This window comes from Sarcophilus harrisii, chromosome 4 (genome assembly GCF_902635505.1).
Source record: "Sarcophilus harrisii chromosome 4, mSarHar1.11, whole genome shotgun sequence".
NCBI classification, from domain to species: Eukaryota; Metazoa; Chordata; class Mammalia; order Dasyuromorphia; family Dasyuridae; genus Sarcophilus; species Sarcophilus harrisii.
In genome coordinates this window covers 88603437-88622580 of record NC_045429.1, presented here as the reverse complement: position 1 = coordinate 88622580, position 19144 = coordinate 88603437, and the positions used below count along the sequence as shown (strand labels likewise).

Below are 19144 nucleotides of genomic sequence, written 5' to 3'. Positions count from 1 at the left end.
GATAGTAATGTGTGCAAATGAAGCCCACCAGACCAGAAGCCAGCTAGCAGTCTCTTTCCCTGCTTCTCTTCCTCCCCTCACCAAAATCATCATTTCCTATACAACACATCAGGACTTGCATAGAGAGTGGGCGGGGCCATTCTTTCTCCAAGCGTATATATTAATAGAGTATGGTCCAATTACTATTTAGCCTCACATGCTTGGGACCTCAGTGCATCAACTCAAACCTCAGCCCATTACAGTTTGCCTCCAATATTTTTCTATTGTGTTAAATAATGATAATGATAAAATTATACCAGATCACTTTCTACTTGGCCTTTGTTACCCTTTCATCTTCTTTTTGGTCAAAGAATGGGAGAAAATAAATCAGATACAACTAGTAGCACTTTTATTACTATATTTAGATGAGGCTTTTCTGCCACATAATTTCATAAGTATAATATGGTCAGTATTATTACAGGCAGGTATATGACACAGTGGATAAAACACTCCACATGGAGTTAGAAATATCTGAATTTAAATGTGACTTCAGGCATTTACTAATTGTATGAATCTGGGCAAGATATTTAATTATATTGTCCTTAGTTCCTCATCTAAAAAAAAAAAAAAAAAAAAAAAAAAAAAAAAAAAACTTGAGAAGGAAATGTGAAACAACTCCTGCATTTCCTCAATTGTAAAATGGGAGGGTAATAATAGCAATACCTCCCAGGCTTGTCATAGCAAATGAAATAATTATAAAGCATTTAGCATAGTATGGCCGCCACACAGTAGGCACTTAATAAATGAATGTATCAAATATTATGGTTACCTGATGTGGAGAAGAAAAATGTAGAGCTATGATAGAAATATATAAAATCATGAAGAATATGGTAAAAGACAACTTTTCCCCATATGCTAGAGCAATGGGGGAGGAACAATGTGATGGAAGCTTATTAGAGCTCATTTTAGAATAAATTTTAAAACTTAATAATCTTTGCATGGTAGACAGTAAGCAACACATAAAATAATTTTTCAAAGATGTTATTCATATTTATTATTTGAATTACTTTAATGAAATGGGTTGAGGCTTGAGTTGATGCACTGAGGTCCCAAGCACGTGAGGCTAAATAGTAATTGGACTAAACTCTTATTAATATACATGCTTGGATAAAGAATGGCCCCCGCCCACTCTCTATGCAAGTCCTGATGTGTTGTATAGGAAAGGACAATTTTGGTGAGTGGAGGCAGAGAGACAAGAAGAGAGACTGGGGAGATTGGGGGTAGCTCCTGGTCTTGTGGCTTCTGGTCTAGCTAGCTTCTTGACTCAGCTGCTGACATTGCTATTGCTGATTCCCTTCTACCTCTGACTTTTCTTCATCTCTGCTAAGAATAAAGATTGGCGATTTTCCCATAACCTGAATTCCTGACTCTGGCTGATTTTAAAATACGCGGTCATCACACTTTAATTTACTGGAGATATGGACATTCTCTTTTTACTACACTGGTCATACATTAACTAGTTATTATATGTGTGTCGTAGCATTAAGTTCTGTTGAATGAATCACAGACTTTCAGATGGAAGAAATCATAGAAGTCACTGAATCCAAGTATATATGTGCTAACATCCTGTCTAGCTCAGCCCAAATGAGTGGTTATCCATATTTTGCTTGGAAACCTCTAGCACAAGGAAAGACACAAATTCTCTTGGAAGCTATGTTTTGCTGTCACTAATTAAAATCATTTTTGTATAATGTTTATTTTTTAATTATTACTTTCCCCAACTTCCCTACCTGGAGAGACATTTAACAAAATCAAACAAAAAAATTAGAAATTAAAGGGAAAAATTCTATAAAATGAAAACATACACCTACCAAAGTTGACATTATGAAGCAATATTTTTGTACCCTTTTATTTTTGCACAGCCTTTTTTGCACAACTTTTTAAAGAAAAGAGGGAGATTAATTCAAATATCTCTTTTTTGGGGGAAAGTTAGGGGCATTATAATTACAAAGAATTCAATTTCAAATTTCATTCTTGTGATTTTCTGTTTTTATGATAGTTTGTATTGTTTTCCTGGTTTGCGTTACTTCATTTTGTTTCAGTTCATGTATATCTTTCAAAGCTTTCTGTATTTTTCATTTTCATAATTTTTTATAGAATAATGATATTCTAATAAATTCAAGCAAAACAAATTGTTTAGTGATTCTCCATTCTTTTAACATATACTTTCTTTACAGTTTGCTGTCCCCAAAATTTGGAGAGCACCAACCACTTAGAAGTTTTCTTCATATTTGGCCAAAAACTATCTATCTGCAATCTCTAGATACTGATGCTAATTATTGTTGGAAAAGGGCTCGTCTGTGGTACTGCAACATAGGTCCTGAAATCAGGACTCAACTTACTTGAGATTTGGTTTCAGGCACTTATTTACTAGCTATATGATACTTCACAGGTCATTAAATCCTGTTTGCCCCAGTTCCTCATCTGTTAAATGAGTTGAAGAAGAAAGTGGCAATCCACTTTCCAGTATCTCTGCCAAGAAAACGCACATGGAGAATCAGATATGACTAAAGACTGAAACAACTGAACAACTGATGGGAAAGCTGTTTTTTCTATTGTTCTAGCTATAAATTAACTTCCTTCATTAGATACATGTATGGCAACATCCTCAGAACTACTGTTATTTTAATTAGTCATCTCTGGATATGCCATATTTTCAATGTCTTTCCAAAATGTCTTCCTGACTGAGAGTTGACTATTTTTTCTATTTTGTTGCACACCTGCTACTCTAGTTATGGTTTAATCAGGGTAACAGAGAATCAATATTCTATATTTCTGAACTATATATTGCTATACTTTATCCCTAATAGTCCTTTAGAATGTGGAAATCTGGGTTTAATTCCTGACTGACAGATGCTGGCTACATGACTTTAGGCAAGTTATTGAATTTTGAAGTACTTCAGACAATCTTGTTAAAATAAATTGCAGAAGAACCCTATTTGGCTAGAAGGATCCTTAATAAGAGTTTCTAATACAAGTGAAGTCAGAGATCTTGATTTACAAAGAAAAATTATTTGTTTAGTTTTGGTCACCATTTTTATTCAGAAGATTTAAATTTAGTTTGCATGTTATTTACCTTTTGATCATGTGATCTGTACTGAAGTTCCCTATGTTATCTTATACTTGTACAATTGAAATTTAAATTTCATAGGTATTTTTAGGTTTGTCTTGAATTTTTTAAACACCTATGTAATTCTTTAGGGTTATGTTTTTGTATTTAATATTATACCTTGTTAGGCTTATACCACCATTCTAGTTTGTTGATCCTGACTCTATCATTGAAAATATAACCTTTGTGCCTACTATAAATTTGTTAACCATGCCTTCTGTGCCTAAATTTTCATTTATAAAAGTGTTGTCCAGACTGCTTGGGGGCAAAGAAAGTGTACTATGATTTTCTGACATTACAGCGGAGATATTCATCTACTTGAACACTATAAAGGATTCATGAATTCATCAATATGTTTATTCTTTGCAACAGTACAGATTGCAATCCATCCATAGCATCTCATTTTATATGACTGTCATTCATGTCCTCCCATAAATCATTTATAAAGGATATATATATATACAATAAGCATGCATCACGCATTATTGTATTATATATACAAATGTATATATGCATATATATATATGTGTATATATATATATATATATATATATGCTATAAGAAACGTGTCTGAACTTGACTAGTCTATCCTGTCAGACATTACATTTAGAGAATCAATAAGAGTCATTTTTAAAAATTCTGTGTGTAGAACGAGTATAATTCTGCTCTGTTATCTTCTTCTCTAGCTTCATGATCTGTAATTCAGTTTCTCATCAGATGTTTTTCAAATTATGTTTTGGATTCTTCTTTCACATGGATTGTTGTTAGTAGTATAGTATGCTGAATCATAATCATGAGCACGTACATTTTTGTATTCTCCTTTGAGTTACATACAATTTGGGCTTTTGAAGATTTTATTTCATTGGTTCATAGCCAAGTAATATTGCATCATCAAAACAATATTAATATTAAAATCTAGATTGTATCAGGGAGCAATTTGGGAATCATTGAAACCCTGTCAATTTCCTAAATGCAATGCATCATTCTCTCTAGTTCTTGTTCTTAGAACAGCTCATTGTCTATTTAGTTCAACATTTCAGTGAATATGCATGCATAAATGCACATATGTATGCATATATACATTTGTATATATAATACAATAATGCGTGATGCATGCTTATTGTGTATATGTGAATAAATGTACATATTATGTGTGTATACAAACATTCAGGGAACGCCCAATGAAAAACATCATTTTGTTAATTTTTTTAATAATTCAGTACTTTAAGGAATTATAATTTCATGAGTATGGATACTTTTTCAACTTGGAAAATTTCAGTTTCTCATAATTTGATATTTTTTACAGTTATTGTGGTCAAAATTTTGCCATGGCCAAACTTAGGGAGTGTGATCACAAGAGAAGTGATCTATACTATACTACTGCATTCATATTTATAGCATGATAGAGTTAACAGATTGCATTTCACTGGAATTGAGATCCTATAGTTACCTCCTCAGTTTGAATTGGTGTCTGAACAGAACTTTATTGGGGAAATAAAAATATTTTTGACAGAAAATAAGAAAATTGTTGACATAAGATTAAAAAATAATTTCAGGGGGAAAAAAGAAAAAGTAAAATATATACTTATTTTCTTTGTTCCATCATTATGGAGGCTTTTCACTTAGGAGCATTGCTTTACAAAGGAGGTATTTTTACTATAAGAATTTTCTCTTTATATGTTGACTTGGAAACTTAAGACTCAAGGAAGATTAGAATCTATTGGATATACATTTCAAAATACTAATGTTTATTTTCTATTTAAAATAGAATATTATTATTTTTTAGAAAATTTCTTTCACAAAAAAGAATGCTGGTGATTTAAAGTATCAGTGTTTTAAGTATCAAGGAAGTAAGATGATCAAATATTAATTCCATCTTGAATATTATTTAACATGTTCGTGCTTTTACTTTGCTCTCTGGATTTAGTGCAAATTCAGAATGTATGTGTCTATATGTATGTAGTGTATGGATATGTGTAAATATATGCATATTTAGTCACAATGAAAATCTTATAAAAAGAGACTGAAAGCAAAGTTCTGAGTGTGATCTATTTATTGGTGAGGTTAGCAATTCCCTATAAAAGCATATCAATGGATCCTTAGTAGTCAGAGACCCGTTTGACCATCAGAGCAGCTTTTTATGTAGTTACATAAGATCCAGTGATACAAACTAAACTAAAGATGTGACTGATTTATAAGAAAGGCGAATTGTGCGTTTATTTGGTTATTTATGCTCATTTTCAAGAGGAAATCTACATAATCTCTGGCAACAGGAAAATACAGGAAAATCTTATGATAGGCAAACATGTCATGATCAGATTGATTCACATCCCTCCATGGTCAGCAGAAGCTCACAGCTTACAGAGGCTACCACTGAGATCTATACGATCAAATCTAATAAGTTGTGATAAACAGTGATTGCATAAAACTCTTAATAACAATATAAAGTACAGTAAGTTATTAGTTTTTAATTTCACTATATATAGTGTATATTATATATATATATATATATATATGTGTGTATAATATATATGCATATTCATACATATATGTATAGATTTACACATCCATATACATAGTTTGGACGTTTTTCTTCACTTGTACTTAAGAGGAAGTAGAAGTTCTCAATTTAAGGCACAGGCTTACCAAAAAACCCTAATATAATATCCAATTAATTTCCCCACTCTAGGGTCAGTTCTTTCCCTAATTTCTCTTACCCCTCTTCCCCAAATCTGCCATTGACTATTATAGAAAAAAGCAAATTAATATAAACATTCTTTTCAAATGATAGATGATCTACTTTTGGGAAATTTGTTACTTGGTAAATATGCAAAGTTGATTCATATCTGTTTGTATATGTTTGAAATGTTATTGCCTCTGGTCTATGTGTGTTTTTGTTTAGTCATTCTTTAAAATGTACTTTGTTTTCTTTCTTTTCCCCTTTGGGTCAGTCACGAGAAACTGCATCACAAGTAAGTATATGTTGATTGTCTCATCTTTTCCATTGCTAGTCTCATGAAAGAAAATTCACTTTAATAGGGTGTCAGAGATTAAAATCAGTAACTGTTGCCATTTCTCAGCTAGAACCATTCAATTAAGGTTATATACATACAGCTTGATTTCCCAATTTAGTTATATTTCCCCCATAAAAGTTTGCAATAAAAAAATAGGAATTAAAAAAAACCACAAACTGAACATTAAAATATTGTTTGCCAAATTATGGCTTTTTCCATAAAAATTTTTCCATAAAAATTGAAACTGTTATCAAAACATATTTTGTATGTCACACATATTCATATTGTTTATATGTATATATACATTATGTATTTATTTTACATATGTATGTCTATATATGTGTATAAACATTTTTATATTTTTAGATGAGTGAAGCTTGAAAAGTTTCTAAAAATTCCCACAATGTTATTTTTGTCTAACAAATTTGTATGCATCTAGGTGGTACAGTAATAGACCTCAAGCCTTGGAATTGCAAGGCATTCTCATGAGTTCAAATCTAATATCAGACACTTAATAACTGTGTGGCTTTTGGCAAATTATTTAACTCATTTGCTTCACTTCTTCTGTAAAATGAGCATGAGAAGGAAATCACAAACTATTCCAGTATTTTTACAAAGAAAATCTCAAGTGCAGTCATGAGCAGTTGAACAAAACTGAAACTATTCAGCAGCAACAACAAAACAACAAAATATATTCTCTAGTATTCTCATTTGTATGAGCATTTTTTAAAATCAAGCACAGTGGTATGTATGTCAGGTATAAATTTTTCAAGATTTCATGGTCATATGTGACTTTTCCCTTATATCAGTCTTAATTTAATTTTTAAAAGTAACTTAGTAGGACAGCTTTTGGAAAATATGTCAAAACAGGAAATATATATATATATATCATATTCCTATGCAAGTTTGCCTTTATAAGCCTACATCTGTAAATACTGAATTTAGTTTCACTTGCTATTTGTATAACTGTGGAATTGTTTCATTTGTCCTAAATAATGAAATAATGAAGGATCCTCCCAAATTGTGTTATGATTATTGAAGTGAATAGAGAAATAGTTTCTTCCTTCATTTCTTCATTCCTTCCTTCATTCCTTCCTTCTCTTTATTCATCATTTTCTTTTCTTCTCTCTCTCTTTCTTTCTTTTTTCTTTCTTCCTTTCTTTTTTTCTTCCTTTCTTCCTTCCTTCCTTCCTTCCTTTCTCTCTTTGTTTGTTTGTTTGTTTGTTTGTTTGTTTCTTTCTTTCTTTCTTTCTTTCTTTCTTTTTCTCTCTCTCTTTCTTTCTCTCTCTCTCTTCCTTCCTTCCTTCTAACCTTCCTTCCTTCTCACTCTTTCTTTTTCTTTTTCTCTTTTCTCTCTTTCTCTCCTTCTTAATTTTTCTCTCTCTCTCTTTCTTTTCTTAAATCACTGCAAATCATTAAGGCTAAGCAAATTCTGCAGTTGCCTTGAACAGGGTCAAAAAAACAACCCTTGTATACTTTTTAAACATCAAGGATTGCCTTGTTAAACAGCTACTGTGGATCAAGTGAATAACTTTTATTATCAAACACTAGCATAATTCCTTTTAGTAATTAAGTTGAGAATTTGTATCTTTGATACATATCATTTGCTCTGTTTTTCATATGGGCTCCAATTAATGAATAATTATGTATTAGTATGTATAGAAAATTATAATCTAAGGATTATAGAATATTATATTTTTTGAGCTGGAATTATAATTTTTCTCTATTTGGCATCTATATTAGGTACTTTATAATCCTTGACTCACTCAGTAATATAGAAAGCTGAATAAGACATTAGAGATTAGTTTTACATATCAAAATATGCAAATTGGTCAACATCTTTGAAAAAATAGCTCTTTACATAATTATCAAATTAATGTTTCTAAATTTTATAACTATATTATAAAATGTTTGCATAACAATATATTGCTGAGTTTTGATGATATGCATTAATATATGCATATATACATTTTCACATACAGGTAAATGTATATGTGAATGTATGAATGATATGCATATATTTGAATGGACATGTGATAGATTATTTCATCAACTTTCCTGAAAAGAACAAGCATGATAATTCCTGACATAGAGGTATTCCTCATAAAATTATTTTATGAAGTACCACTTCAAATATTTTGAATAAAGTAGATTTGCCTATTGTAAGTAAGGGGGGAAAAAGTGTGGCAGAAATAGGGAGGAAAAAGTTTGAGGAGTATACAATTACCATGGAAAATCTATACATAAACTCACTAATTCTCTGCTGTCTATCTGTCTCTCCCTCTCTCTCTCTCTCTCTTCCTTCTCATACGTAAATGTATCTCCAGGATGAATTTGTCTTTTCCCTAAGTTTAACCATGCTATAGATAACTAAACAACTATTCTATTTAGCCTTTTTGCATCTTCAGATATAAAATAGGTGAATTATTACAAATTTATTTACTTGGAATGATAATTGAAAAAATAAGCATAAAATAGAATTTTTTGTATTTTACATTTTAGAAATTTAATTTAATGGTCCTTTTATTCCTTAATCATATTATGTATTATTGTTTTATATTAATTTTTATTGGCTTTCTTTTCTAAAATATCCTCTTTTAGGGAACCATATTATAGATAAATATTTATATATTTTTTGTCTCTAAATTGAACAAATGCTCTAGAATTTTAATGCATTTGGTGAAACATACATCTATATTGCTTGAAAAAATCTTTAAGATACAGAATTCAGAACTTTACCTATAAAATCAATGAAATTTATTATCTTATATGCAATTAAATTCCCTCTTCTATTGAATATATAACTTGGTAAATTAATGTTTCCTTTTTGATTTATATCGTGGTGTCATTATCTTGTTTGCACAATGCATTTATTAGCTTTTATTTTCTCTTCTTCCTCTTCTGAAACCCTAGTAATCTGGATTCTGACCTCAATATTTAATTGTAATTTGTTGTCTTAATTGCTAAATTTAGCTAATCCTTCCTCAGATATCATTCTTTCTGACTTTTCAATATCATTTAAATCTCTTGATCACCTCTTCTTTTGGGATATTCTTTCCTAAATATCCTATTTGTAATATAGCATATTCTCCATTTGATGCATCCATGTCCATTTACTGTATCCATGCCCATCTCCCCCTCCCTCAGATTATATTCTGAGATATTTTAATAACATTTTTTCTATTTACTTTTACTCTCTGCCATTTCATCAGTTAGTAGTGGTTCAGTTATCTCTAATTTGATGGCTCTAGAATTTATATATTCTGTCTCAGTCTATTCTCTAAGTTCCATCCAGTCCCTTATCAGTAACTATGAGACAACTCCACCTAAATGTACAACCTCAAATAATATATACTCAAAACAGAACTTCAAGACAAATCAAAATAAGCAAACAAAAAAGGCAAAAAAAAAGTAAAAAAAAAAATCTGCCCTTCAAAGTTCATTATTTGTGGTAAAGGTCATAATATCTTTTCAGCCACACCAGTTCATAACTTTGGAGTCATCTTCAATTCTTCCTGTAGATTCCCATATTGAATTTTTAATTCCAATTTTAAAACATCATTTACATACATCTTTTTCTAAGCAAATGGTCATTGTTATAGTTTAGGCCCTCATTACTTGGACCTTATTCTAATGTCTTCTTAATTCAGTCTATACTAAGCATATGTCTTCTAAATAATTATTCCAAATTACAAGTCTGATCCTATCATTCCCATACTCAAGAAATCTTAATGGTTATCATTTTCCTCTAGGATGCAATAAAAATTCTTTAGCTTGACCATCGGGATTCAGTATACTTATTCCTTCTATACTTCCTTCTATATTTCAGCCAAATTGATCCATTTGGTATTACCTAAACTCATCATTTTATGTACTGACTCTTTGCTTCTTGCCCTGTCAATACTTCGTGGTTAGATTATACTACTTTACCTCTAATTCTTAGAAACTCTAGTTTCTTTCAAGGCTTAGTCCATGGGCTATTTTTTCCCTGATTTCTTTATTTAATTTTACCTTTCTTCATTACTTCTCATTATTTATATAGTTATCTGTTCACATTTTGATTCCTCATGTCAATTACAAGCTGTGGACAAGAACTTTTACATATTTTCTCTTTTAAAAACACCACTTAGCACAATGGCTTAGCATGTAGTAGTACTTTATAAATGCTTCTTGACTTAGCATTATATTTTGTGATGTAATGGATACTGCTCCTTTATTGTCCCATAGAAAATGTCAATATTTAAAATTATATTATATGCTTTATAATTTAGATTAAAATATTATTTGTCAAATTATGGCTTTTTCCATAAACTTTTTTTATGGCCTCCTGTTAATTATTTCTTTCAAATATTATTTGCTTTCAAACAAGGCTAGCCTACCTACAAAATAGTGAAGTTAAAAGTGTATTTTATAGGAAAGACATTGTTTTATTTTAGATTTATTACATTTGAGATATTTATAGTCATTCCATTTGAAATGTTCAATGGGGGGGTGAAAATTTTAGTTCTGAAGCTCAGGAAATTAAATAGAATGTTATCTGAGAATGTTTTATATATCAATGATAATTAGGCTCATAGTAGATAACAAGGTTACCAAATAAGAGAGCTTAGAGTGATAAAATGATATGGGACAGAGTTTTTATCTACAAAGATAGGGAATGTGGCCAGGATGATAATCCAGCAAAGGAAACTGAAGAGTGGACAGAAAAGAGAAGAACCAATGAAGATCAGAGACAAGATCATTAACAGTTTTGCAAGTTATACAGATAGGTAAAGAAGGATAAAGATTGACAAAAAAATTCATTTGATTTCAGAATTAAAAGATCATTAGTAAGTTTTAAGAAAGAACTATTACTTAAATGAGAGGACAAAATTCCAAATATATAAATACTATGTGTTTCTCTTTGTGCCATCAAAATTTAATTCTTAAAAACTTGCTATACTTCTGGGGCACACTTTCCTACATTAAAATCTTAGGTTATATGATGCTTCCAATATTTTTTTTTTCTGAAAATAGTAACAGTTCCAGTTCTCAAGGAACTTCCATGCTAATGGAAGAAGTAAGCACATAAAATAAGGTTAAAACATTGAAGTAGAGGGATACCCCTATGAGGTTATGAGGAAAAGTCTGAGAGCCTAGAGAGGAATCAAGATATGACCCATCTTAAAATGAAAGTCCTGGGAGGAACCAGTCAATCTGAGGTAGGGCCACAGGTGTGGTATGAATTTATAGTCTGAGAAAACAGCTTGTTTTCAACAATGTCAGATGTTGCAGAGAGGTTAAGTAATTAAGAATAGTGACTGAGTGGTGACTATTTGATTCAGAAACTAAGAGATTATTAAGAACTTTGGATAAATTGTGTAAGTTTAAGAAGTGAATGAGAGAAAAGGACGTGACAGCAATGGCTGTGAAAAAGAGCTAGTATATAGAATGATAGATTGTTTGGATGTCAGAATCTTGTATGGCTCTGCTTGTGTTTTTTTTTTTTTTCCCAGAAAAGAGGAGATAGTCATACTTATACCTTAATAGGGGAGGAAGGAAAAAAGATGGGAAAAACTGAATATTAACAGGAAACGGGTTGGGGGGACGATGGAGATAATTTGCTGGAAACAAACTGTGAGAATTGGATTAATTCTAGGCCATAGCTAACAGAAGTGATTTCATGATTGATTACTGATTGACTCACTTATGAAGTGGAAAGTTGTATACTATGTACACAATGTATGTACTATGTATTATCTGTATTATATACACAATAACTATGTGTACTATGCACCACAATAACTAGCTTGGTCAGTTATATAAAGAGTTAGGAATTCATGTTGCCAAACTTTCAATTTAGCAAAACTGATCTAATTCTTATGTACAGGGTTAGCAAACTTTCCTTATCAGGTGTGGAGGCATGCAATAAAAGTATGGTCAACCAGAAGATTAAGTATCTGTAAGATCCTCCTTCAATTTACTCCTTACAAATGTGCCCAGCAACAAGAATTAAATAAATCTGGTCTCTTGATCAGGATATCTATCTCAGGGTACTTATCCCATCAAACACTCAATTCACTGTTCCTTTGTGTCTTTGTGGAACTTTAGGGCTTGAAAGTTAGATACTTGTATGCTTATGAATATAATATTCCAGAGACAAGATCCTTTCCTTGTTTACATTCCTTCCAGACACACCCTTAACTATGATCACCTCATAGTGCTTTGATTAGTGTATCCACTCATTAAAACTTTTATTGATTTTATTTTCTTGCTATGAAATGTGGCATTCATGAATGAAAGCAGATTTTATGTAGTAGTTTGTAGTTAGATGAAAGGTTCTTAAAGAAATAAATTTGGTAATAAAATTTATACCAAATAAAATTAACAGATTAATCATTTTTGGCTCTTTGAACTTTTATTATATTTAACTTTTAAAGTTGTGTATTTATTCAGTTTATAAAATATCATGTTTTCATGAAAAATTGGAAATCATCTTTTAAAAGTCTTATAATAATGTTATCTAATACATAAGGAAGATAAGATAATTGTAACAACAAATAAAAAAATATAGTGCATAATAAATAATGAACGTGTGCTTTAAAGATTTCCATCCTACTAATAGATCATTTTAGTCATTTAAATTCAGTGAGAAATATTAATACTATATTTAATTAAATCTATTAGAAGGAAATAACTTTAATTCATAAAAGAACTGCCTCACATTTTTTTTGTTCCAAATGCCCATTCTGTAATTAACCATGTAATTTTATTATCATGTTTAGTTCAGCAATTAAAACCTTTAAAGAAAACCAAAACTTCTGTTTCAGTGAGAAAAGGCATTTCATTTGTTTCATACAAAATAAAGTTCAAAAAATTTGTTTACAAAATTATTTTTAGTAATGGAATAGTAAGAAGTATTTCTTAATGGGGTCTTGTTCTTTGGATAGATGTTCTCATTAATAGCTGTGTAATTATGTCAAGATACAAGTGTTCAATATTATCTTAAAGGTTATGATTATATTTTCTAAATATCTGCATTTCAAAAGATCTAATTGTTAACATTAATTTTCTTTAATAGTCACAAATATCAATCAGTGTAGAAGACTGGGAAGACACCAAAGATACCAAAGAACAAAGTCATCACCGCAACAACCATCGCAATTCAACTTCTAGTGATCAATCAGACCATCCTTTGCTTAGGCGAAAGAGCATGCAGTGGGCACGTAGGCTCAGTAGAAAAGTTCCAAAGCACTCTGGTAAAACAGCGGAAAAAATAAACCAACAGCGACTGAACCTGTATAGGAGATCAGAAAGACAGGAGCTTGCTGAACTGGTGAAAAACAGAATGAAGCACCTAGGTCTCACTACAGTGGGATATGGTATGGCCTTTAAAATTATGTGTGTGTGTGTGTGTGTTATGGACTTGACTTTTTTACCCCTTAATTGGGAACTTGGGAACTATTCTGGGGGCTATAAATAAATCAAGTCATTTAAGATGGCTTCAAATAGAATTAATTAAATTAACTTCTTTTTCCTTTTTGGGTAATACTTTTAATTTTATACTTGAAGAGATACAGATTATTGGAAAGATTTTGACATCTTAAATATAGTTCTGCCTCTTCATGTGTATAACCATTCACTACACAATTCCAAACTATTGAGTGAAACATTGTGCTACAAAAAGTTTTTGTAAACCCTAAATTGATCAGAATGGTAAAATGAAATTGGTTCAAACAGATATGCTAGAACTTTTCTAAATGGTCATGTGTGTAAAATGATTTTGGAGCTGGGGTAAGATAAGGAAAATGGTAAATCTGGGCGATCAAATATTGTGTCCTTCATTTTATCTTATCCTTTACAATTTTCCTGAGATAATTCAAGGATAAATTATCACTATGTTCTTCCCTTCCCCCCATTTTCCCCCCTCAAAAAATTAACCTGAATCACCCAAATGATGAATATTTGATGTATTCATAATTTTTTTTTTTACATAAAAGCCTCTGTAAATGGGATCATTAATACAGGAATCATCACAGTGAAACATTTTCATTTTGCACTGATTCAGGCTTTATCAGTAATATGTGTATGAAAACACTCAGAAACTTTGCTCAATCTATGATGTCATAAATGGGATATACTTTCCAATGATACAGATTATAACTTATCCTTAACTTTTCATCTTAGACAATTGTTTTCTACATCTTTTCATAAATTCTTGTAAAAGAACCCAACATGCTCAAGCTCATTCTCTTTTTTAATTTTATGGCTGACTGTTGCCTTCTGGCCATCTGTCTCTTAATCCTGGGGGGGTAAGTCACTTGGCCATAGTTCTGCAGCTAGTAAGTGTTAATATCCCTTGTCCAAATTATTTGATTGTCTGACTTTCTTCCAACTCTACATCTCCATGATGAAATCTTACAACTCATATTTTCTTAATCATTGATTAGATTATCCAGCCTACTCAGAGCTATCTTATATGTCTCTGTAGTTCTTTGAGTTTCTTGAAATAATCCTTGTGAAATTGTCATGTTTAACAATTGGCAGATAGATAGAACACTGAATGGAGTGTTGGACTTGGAGTCAGAAGATCCAAATGTCTTGCGATTCCAAGCTCTGAGCTCTATTACCATATCATTTGCTGCATACAAATTCTTTTTAAAATATTTTATTCATTCATTCAATTGTTTATTAATTATTTATTTATTTTATTAAAGCTTTTTATTTTTTCAAAACATATGCATGGATAATATTTCAGCATTAGCCCTTGCAAAACCTTGTGTTCCAATTTTCTCCCCCTTTCCTCATGCCCTCCCCATATGGCAAGTAGTCAAATACATGTTAAACATGACAGAAATATGTGTTAAATCCAATATCTGCATATATATTTATACAATTATTGTGCCCCACAAGAAAAATCAAATTAAACCAATAAAAGAAAAAAGAACCAAAATAAAATGCAAGCAAACAATGACAAAAAGAGCAAAAATGCTATGTTGTGAACCACACTCAATTCCCACAGTCCATGGCTCCCTTCATCACTGAACAATTGAAAGTGGTTTGAATCATCTCATTGTTGAAGAGAGCCACGTCCATCAGAATTTGTCAGCATATAATCTTGTTGCTGTGTATAATGATCTCCTGGTTCTGCTTGTTTCACTTAGCATGAGTTCATGTTAAGTCTCTCAAGGCCTCTCTGAAATCATCCTGCTGGTCATTTCTTAGAGAACAATAATATTCCATAACATTCATATATCATAATTTATTCAGCTTTACTCCAATTGATAGGTATCCATTCAGTTTCCAGGTTCTTGCCACTATAAAATTGGCTGCCACAAACATTTTTGCACATGTGGGTCCCTCTTCCTTCTTTAAGATCTCTGGGATATAAGCTGCTGGATCAAAAATTATGCAGTTTGATAACTTTTTGAGCATAGTCCAAATTGCTCTCCAGAATGATTGGATCCATTCACAGTTCAACCAACAATGTATTAGTGTCCCAGTCTTCCCACATTCCCTACACCATTGATCATTATCATTTCCTGTCATCTTAGCCAACCTGATAGGTGTGTAGTGGTATCTCAGAGTTGTCTTAATTTGCATTTCTCTGATCAATAGTGATTTGGGGTACCTTTTCATATGACTAGAAACAGTTTCAATTTTGACCATTTATCAATTGGAGAGTGAACTGAATTCTTATAAATTTGAGTCAATTCTTTATATATTTTAGAAATGAGGCCTTTATCAGAATCTTTGAACGTAAACATGCTCTCCTTCTTATACTGTCTGTATTAGTTTTGTTTTTTACAAAATCTTTTTAACTTCATATAATCAACATTTTCTATTATGATCTCCAGTTCTTAGTCACAAATTCCATCCTCCTCCACAGATCTGAGAGGTAAATTATCCTATGTTCTTCTAATTTGTTTATCATATCATTCTTTATGTTTAGATCATTAAGCCATTTTGACCTTATCTTGGTATATGGAGTTGCATGTGAGTCAATGCCTAATTTCTGCCATACTAGTTTCCAATTTTCCCAGCAGTTTTTGTCAAATAGAGAATTGTTATCCCAAAAGCTGAAGACTTTGTGTTTGTCAAACACTAGATTACTATAATAGTTGACTATTTTGTCCTGGGAACCTAACCTATTTCACTGATCAACTAGTCTATTTCTTAGCCACTACCAAATGGTTTTGATGACCACTGTTTTATAATATAGTTTTAGATCTGATATAGCTATGCCACCTTCATTTGCATTATTTCATTAATTCCCTTGCATTCCTGATTTTTTGTTCTTCCATATGAATTTATTGTTATTTTTTCTACGTCAGTAATAGTTTTTGGGAGTCTGATTGGTATAGCACTAAATAAATAGATTAGTTTAGGTAGTATTGTCATCTTTATTATATTCACTTGATTGATCCAACAGCACTTGATATTCTTCCAGATGTTTAGATCTGACTTTATTTGTGTGGAAAGTGTTTTGTAATTGTGTTCATATAGTTCCTGACTTTCCCCTGACAGATAGATTCACAAATATTTTGTACTATTGACACTTATTTTAAATGGAACTTTTCTTTGTATCTCTATGTATTGGATTTTGTTAGTGATGTATAAAAATGCTGATGATTTATGTGGATTTATTTTATATCCTGCAACTTTGCTAAAGTTGGAGATTACTTCTAATAGATTTTTAGGTGATTCTCTAGGGTTTTCTAGGCATACCATCATATCATCTGCAAAAAGTGATAATTTGGTTTCCTCATTACCTAATATAATTTCTTTAATCTCTAAAGTTTTATCTATTTTGTGGGTGTTTTTAATAAAACCAAGACCAATTTTTATTTATCATTTCAATAGGTTTTCTACTTTCAATTTTAGCAATCTCTCTTTATATTTTTAGGATTTCAACTTTGTATTTGATTAGGAGCTTTTAATTTGTTCTTTTTCTAGCTTTTTTATTTATAAGTGCAATTCATTAATCTTCTTTTTCTCTATTTTATCCAAGGAAGCAGTTAGAAATATAAAATTTCCATTTATTTCCACTTTGACTGCATCCTACAAATTTTGATACGTTGTCTCATCATTGTCATTCTCTTTGATGAAATTCTTAATTGTGTCTGTGATTTGCTGTTTTCACCCATTCATTCTTTAGTTTCCAACTGCTTTTTTGTCTATTTTCCTCTGGTGGATTTCCCCAAAACTACTACTTTGGTCTTTTTATTGAATGTTTTTTTTTTTTTTTTTTTTTTTTTTTTGCATTGTGATCTGCAAAAAATGCATTTACTATTTCTGACTTTCTTCATTTGATTCTGAGGGCTTTATGCCCTAATCTATGGTCAGTTTTTATATAGGTTCCATATACTGCCAAGAAGAAAGTTCTCTGTTTTTTGTCTCCATTCAATTTTCTCCAAAGATGTATCATATCTAACTTTTCTAATATTCTGTTTACCTCCATAACATCTTTCTTATTTATTTTGTGCTTTAATTTATCTAGTTCTGAGACAGCAAGGTTGATATCTCCCACTATTATAGTTTTGCTGTCTATTTTTTCTTGCAGCTTTCTTAATTTCACTTTTAGGAATTTAGATGTCATACCACTTGGGGCATATATGTTTAGTATAGATATTGCTTCATTATGTATGTTACCCTTTGACAAGATGTAGATTCCTTCCTTATCTTTTAATTAGATCAATTTTTTGCTCTTGATTGATCTGAGATAAGGATGGCTGCCACTGTTTTTGTTTTTTTTTTTTTTTTTAACTTCACCTGAAGCATAATAGATTCTGCTACAGCCTTTTACCTTTACTCCTTATGTATCACTCTGCTTTAAATGTATTTCATGTAAAAAGCATATTGTAGGTTTCTGGCTTTTAATCCAATCTGCTAGCCCCTTTCACTTTATGGGAGAGTTCACTCCATTCACATTTACAGTAAAAACTACCAATTCCGCATTTTCCCTCATCATATTTTTCCAAAATAATACTTTTATCTTTCCTTTTCCTTTTTCCCTCCTCCCCCGTCTTTTACTTATGAGCACCACCTGTGTCAAGCAGCCTTCCCCCTTTAGAGTCCCTTCCCCTTTCTTAAACCTTTCCCCTACTATTTCTGTTTTCTCTTCTATTAAACTGCTCCTTCCTTTTTCGCTTCTCACTTCTCTTTAAGGTGAAAAAAGTTTCACTGTGAAAGCAAATATTTCTAATCATTCTCTTTTTGAGCCAAATCTGATGAGAGTAAGATTCACACAATGTTCATTCCCTTCACTTCTTTCCCTCAATTATAATTGGTTTTCTTTGCTTCTTTATGAGTTGTACTTTCCCTCATTTTACCCCAATTTTCCCCCTTTTTGGTATAATCCCCTTTCCACCTCTATTTTTTTATATTTTAACTGTAAAATCAAATTATACATTCACTTTCCATGTATACCCATAACAGAGATAAAGTTCTCAAGTGTTCTTTTTTTTTACCTTTTTATGCTTCTCCTGAGTTCTATAGTGTGCTTTCTAGAGCCCCCAACTCTGGGTGACAAAATGTACCATTGCTTTCTAGAACTCCCACTCTGAGGTGATTAAAATATACCTTCCAAACTAGCATTCTGGAGGACCTTGGGACCAGCCCAAATCCTTGGTCTTAGTGGAGGAGTGATGAAGGCAGGTGATTCATGAGGATGATCATAGATGGAGTCTGTTTATTTCAAGTTCTCTCAGCCCTTAAATATCTAAGAAGGATTACAGCATCACAGCACACTGAGCATGTGTCAACTGTAGAACCATTACATTACCATATTACATTATCCAAGTATTCACTATAAGCACTCTGCTATTGATAAATTCCTCTTACTGTAAGTATCCTTTGTTTCAAGTAGAACACAGATGATGATGCCTTTCCTGACTTCTCAGGAAGGGTGAGAGGCACCAAAGGGAGCAGGGGAGCCAAATTAGACAGTGTCAGAAGATTCCCTCTGGGGGAAGGGTCTTATATCTTAATCAGAGTTCCCCCA

General features: G+C 31.5%; 1 protein-coding gene across 2 annotated transcripts in view; it reads left to right on the top strand.

The window, feature by feature from the left end:
* KCNT2 (potassium sodium-activated channel subfamily T member 2) overlaps positions 1 to 19144 on the top strand; it is a 542167-nt gene that overhangs the window by 494369 nt on the left and 28654 nt on the right. For both annotated transcript variants that reach the window (XM_031937081.1, XM_031937080.1), the window contains one exon: positions 13223 to 13523. In XM_031937081.1, coding sequence (XP_031792941.1) covers positions 13223 to 13523 — 301 coding nt within the window. The remainder of the gene's footprint in view (positions 1 to 13222; positions 13524 to 19144) is intronic.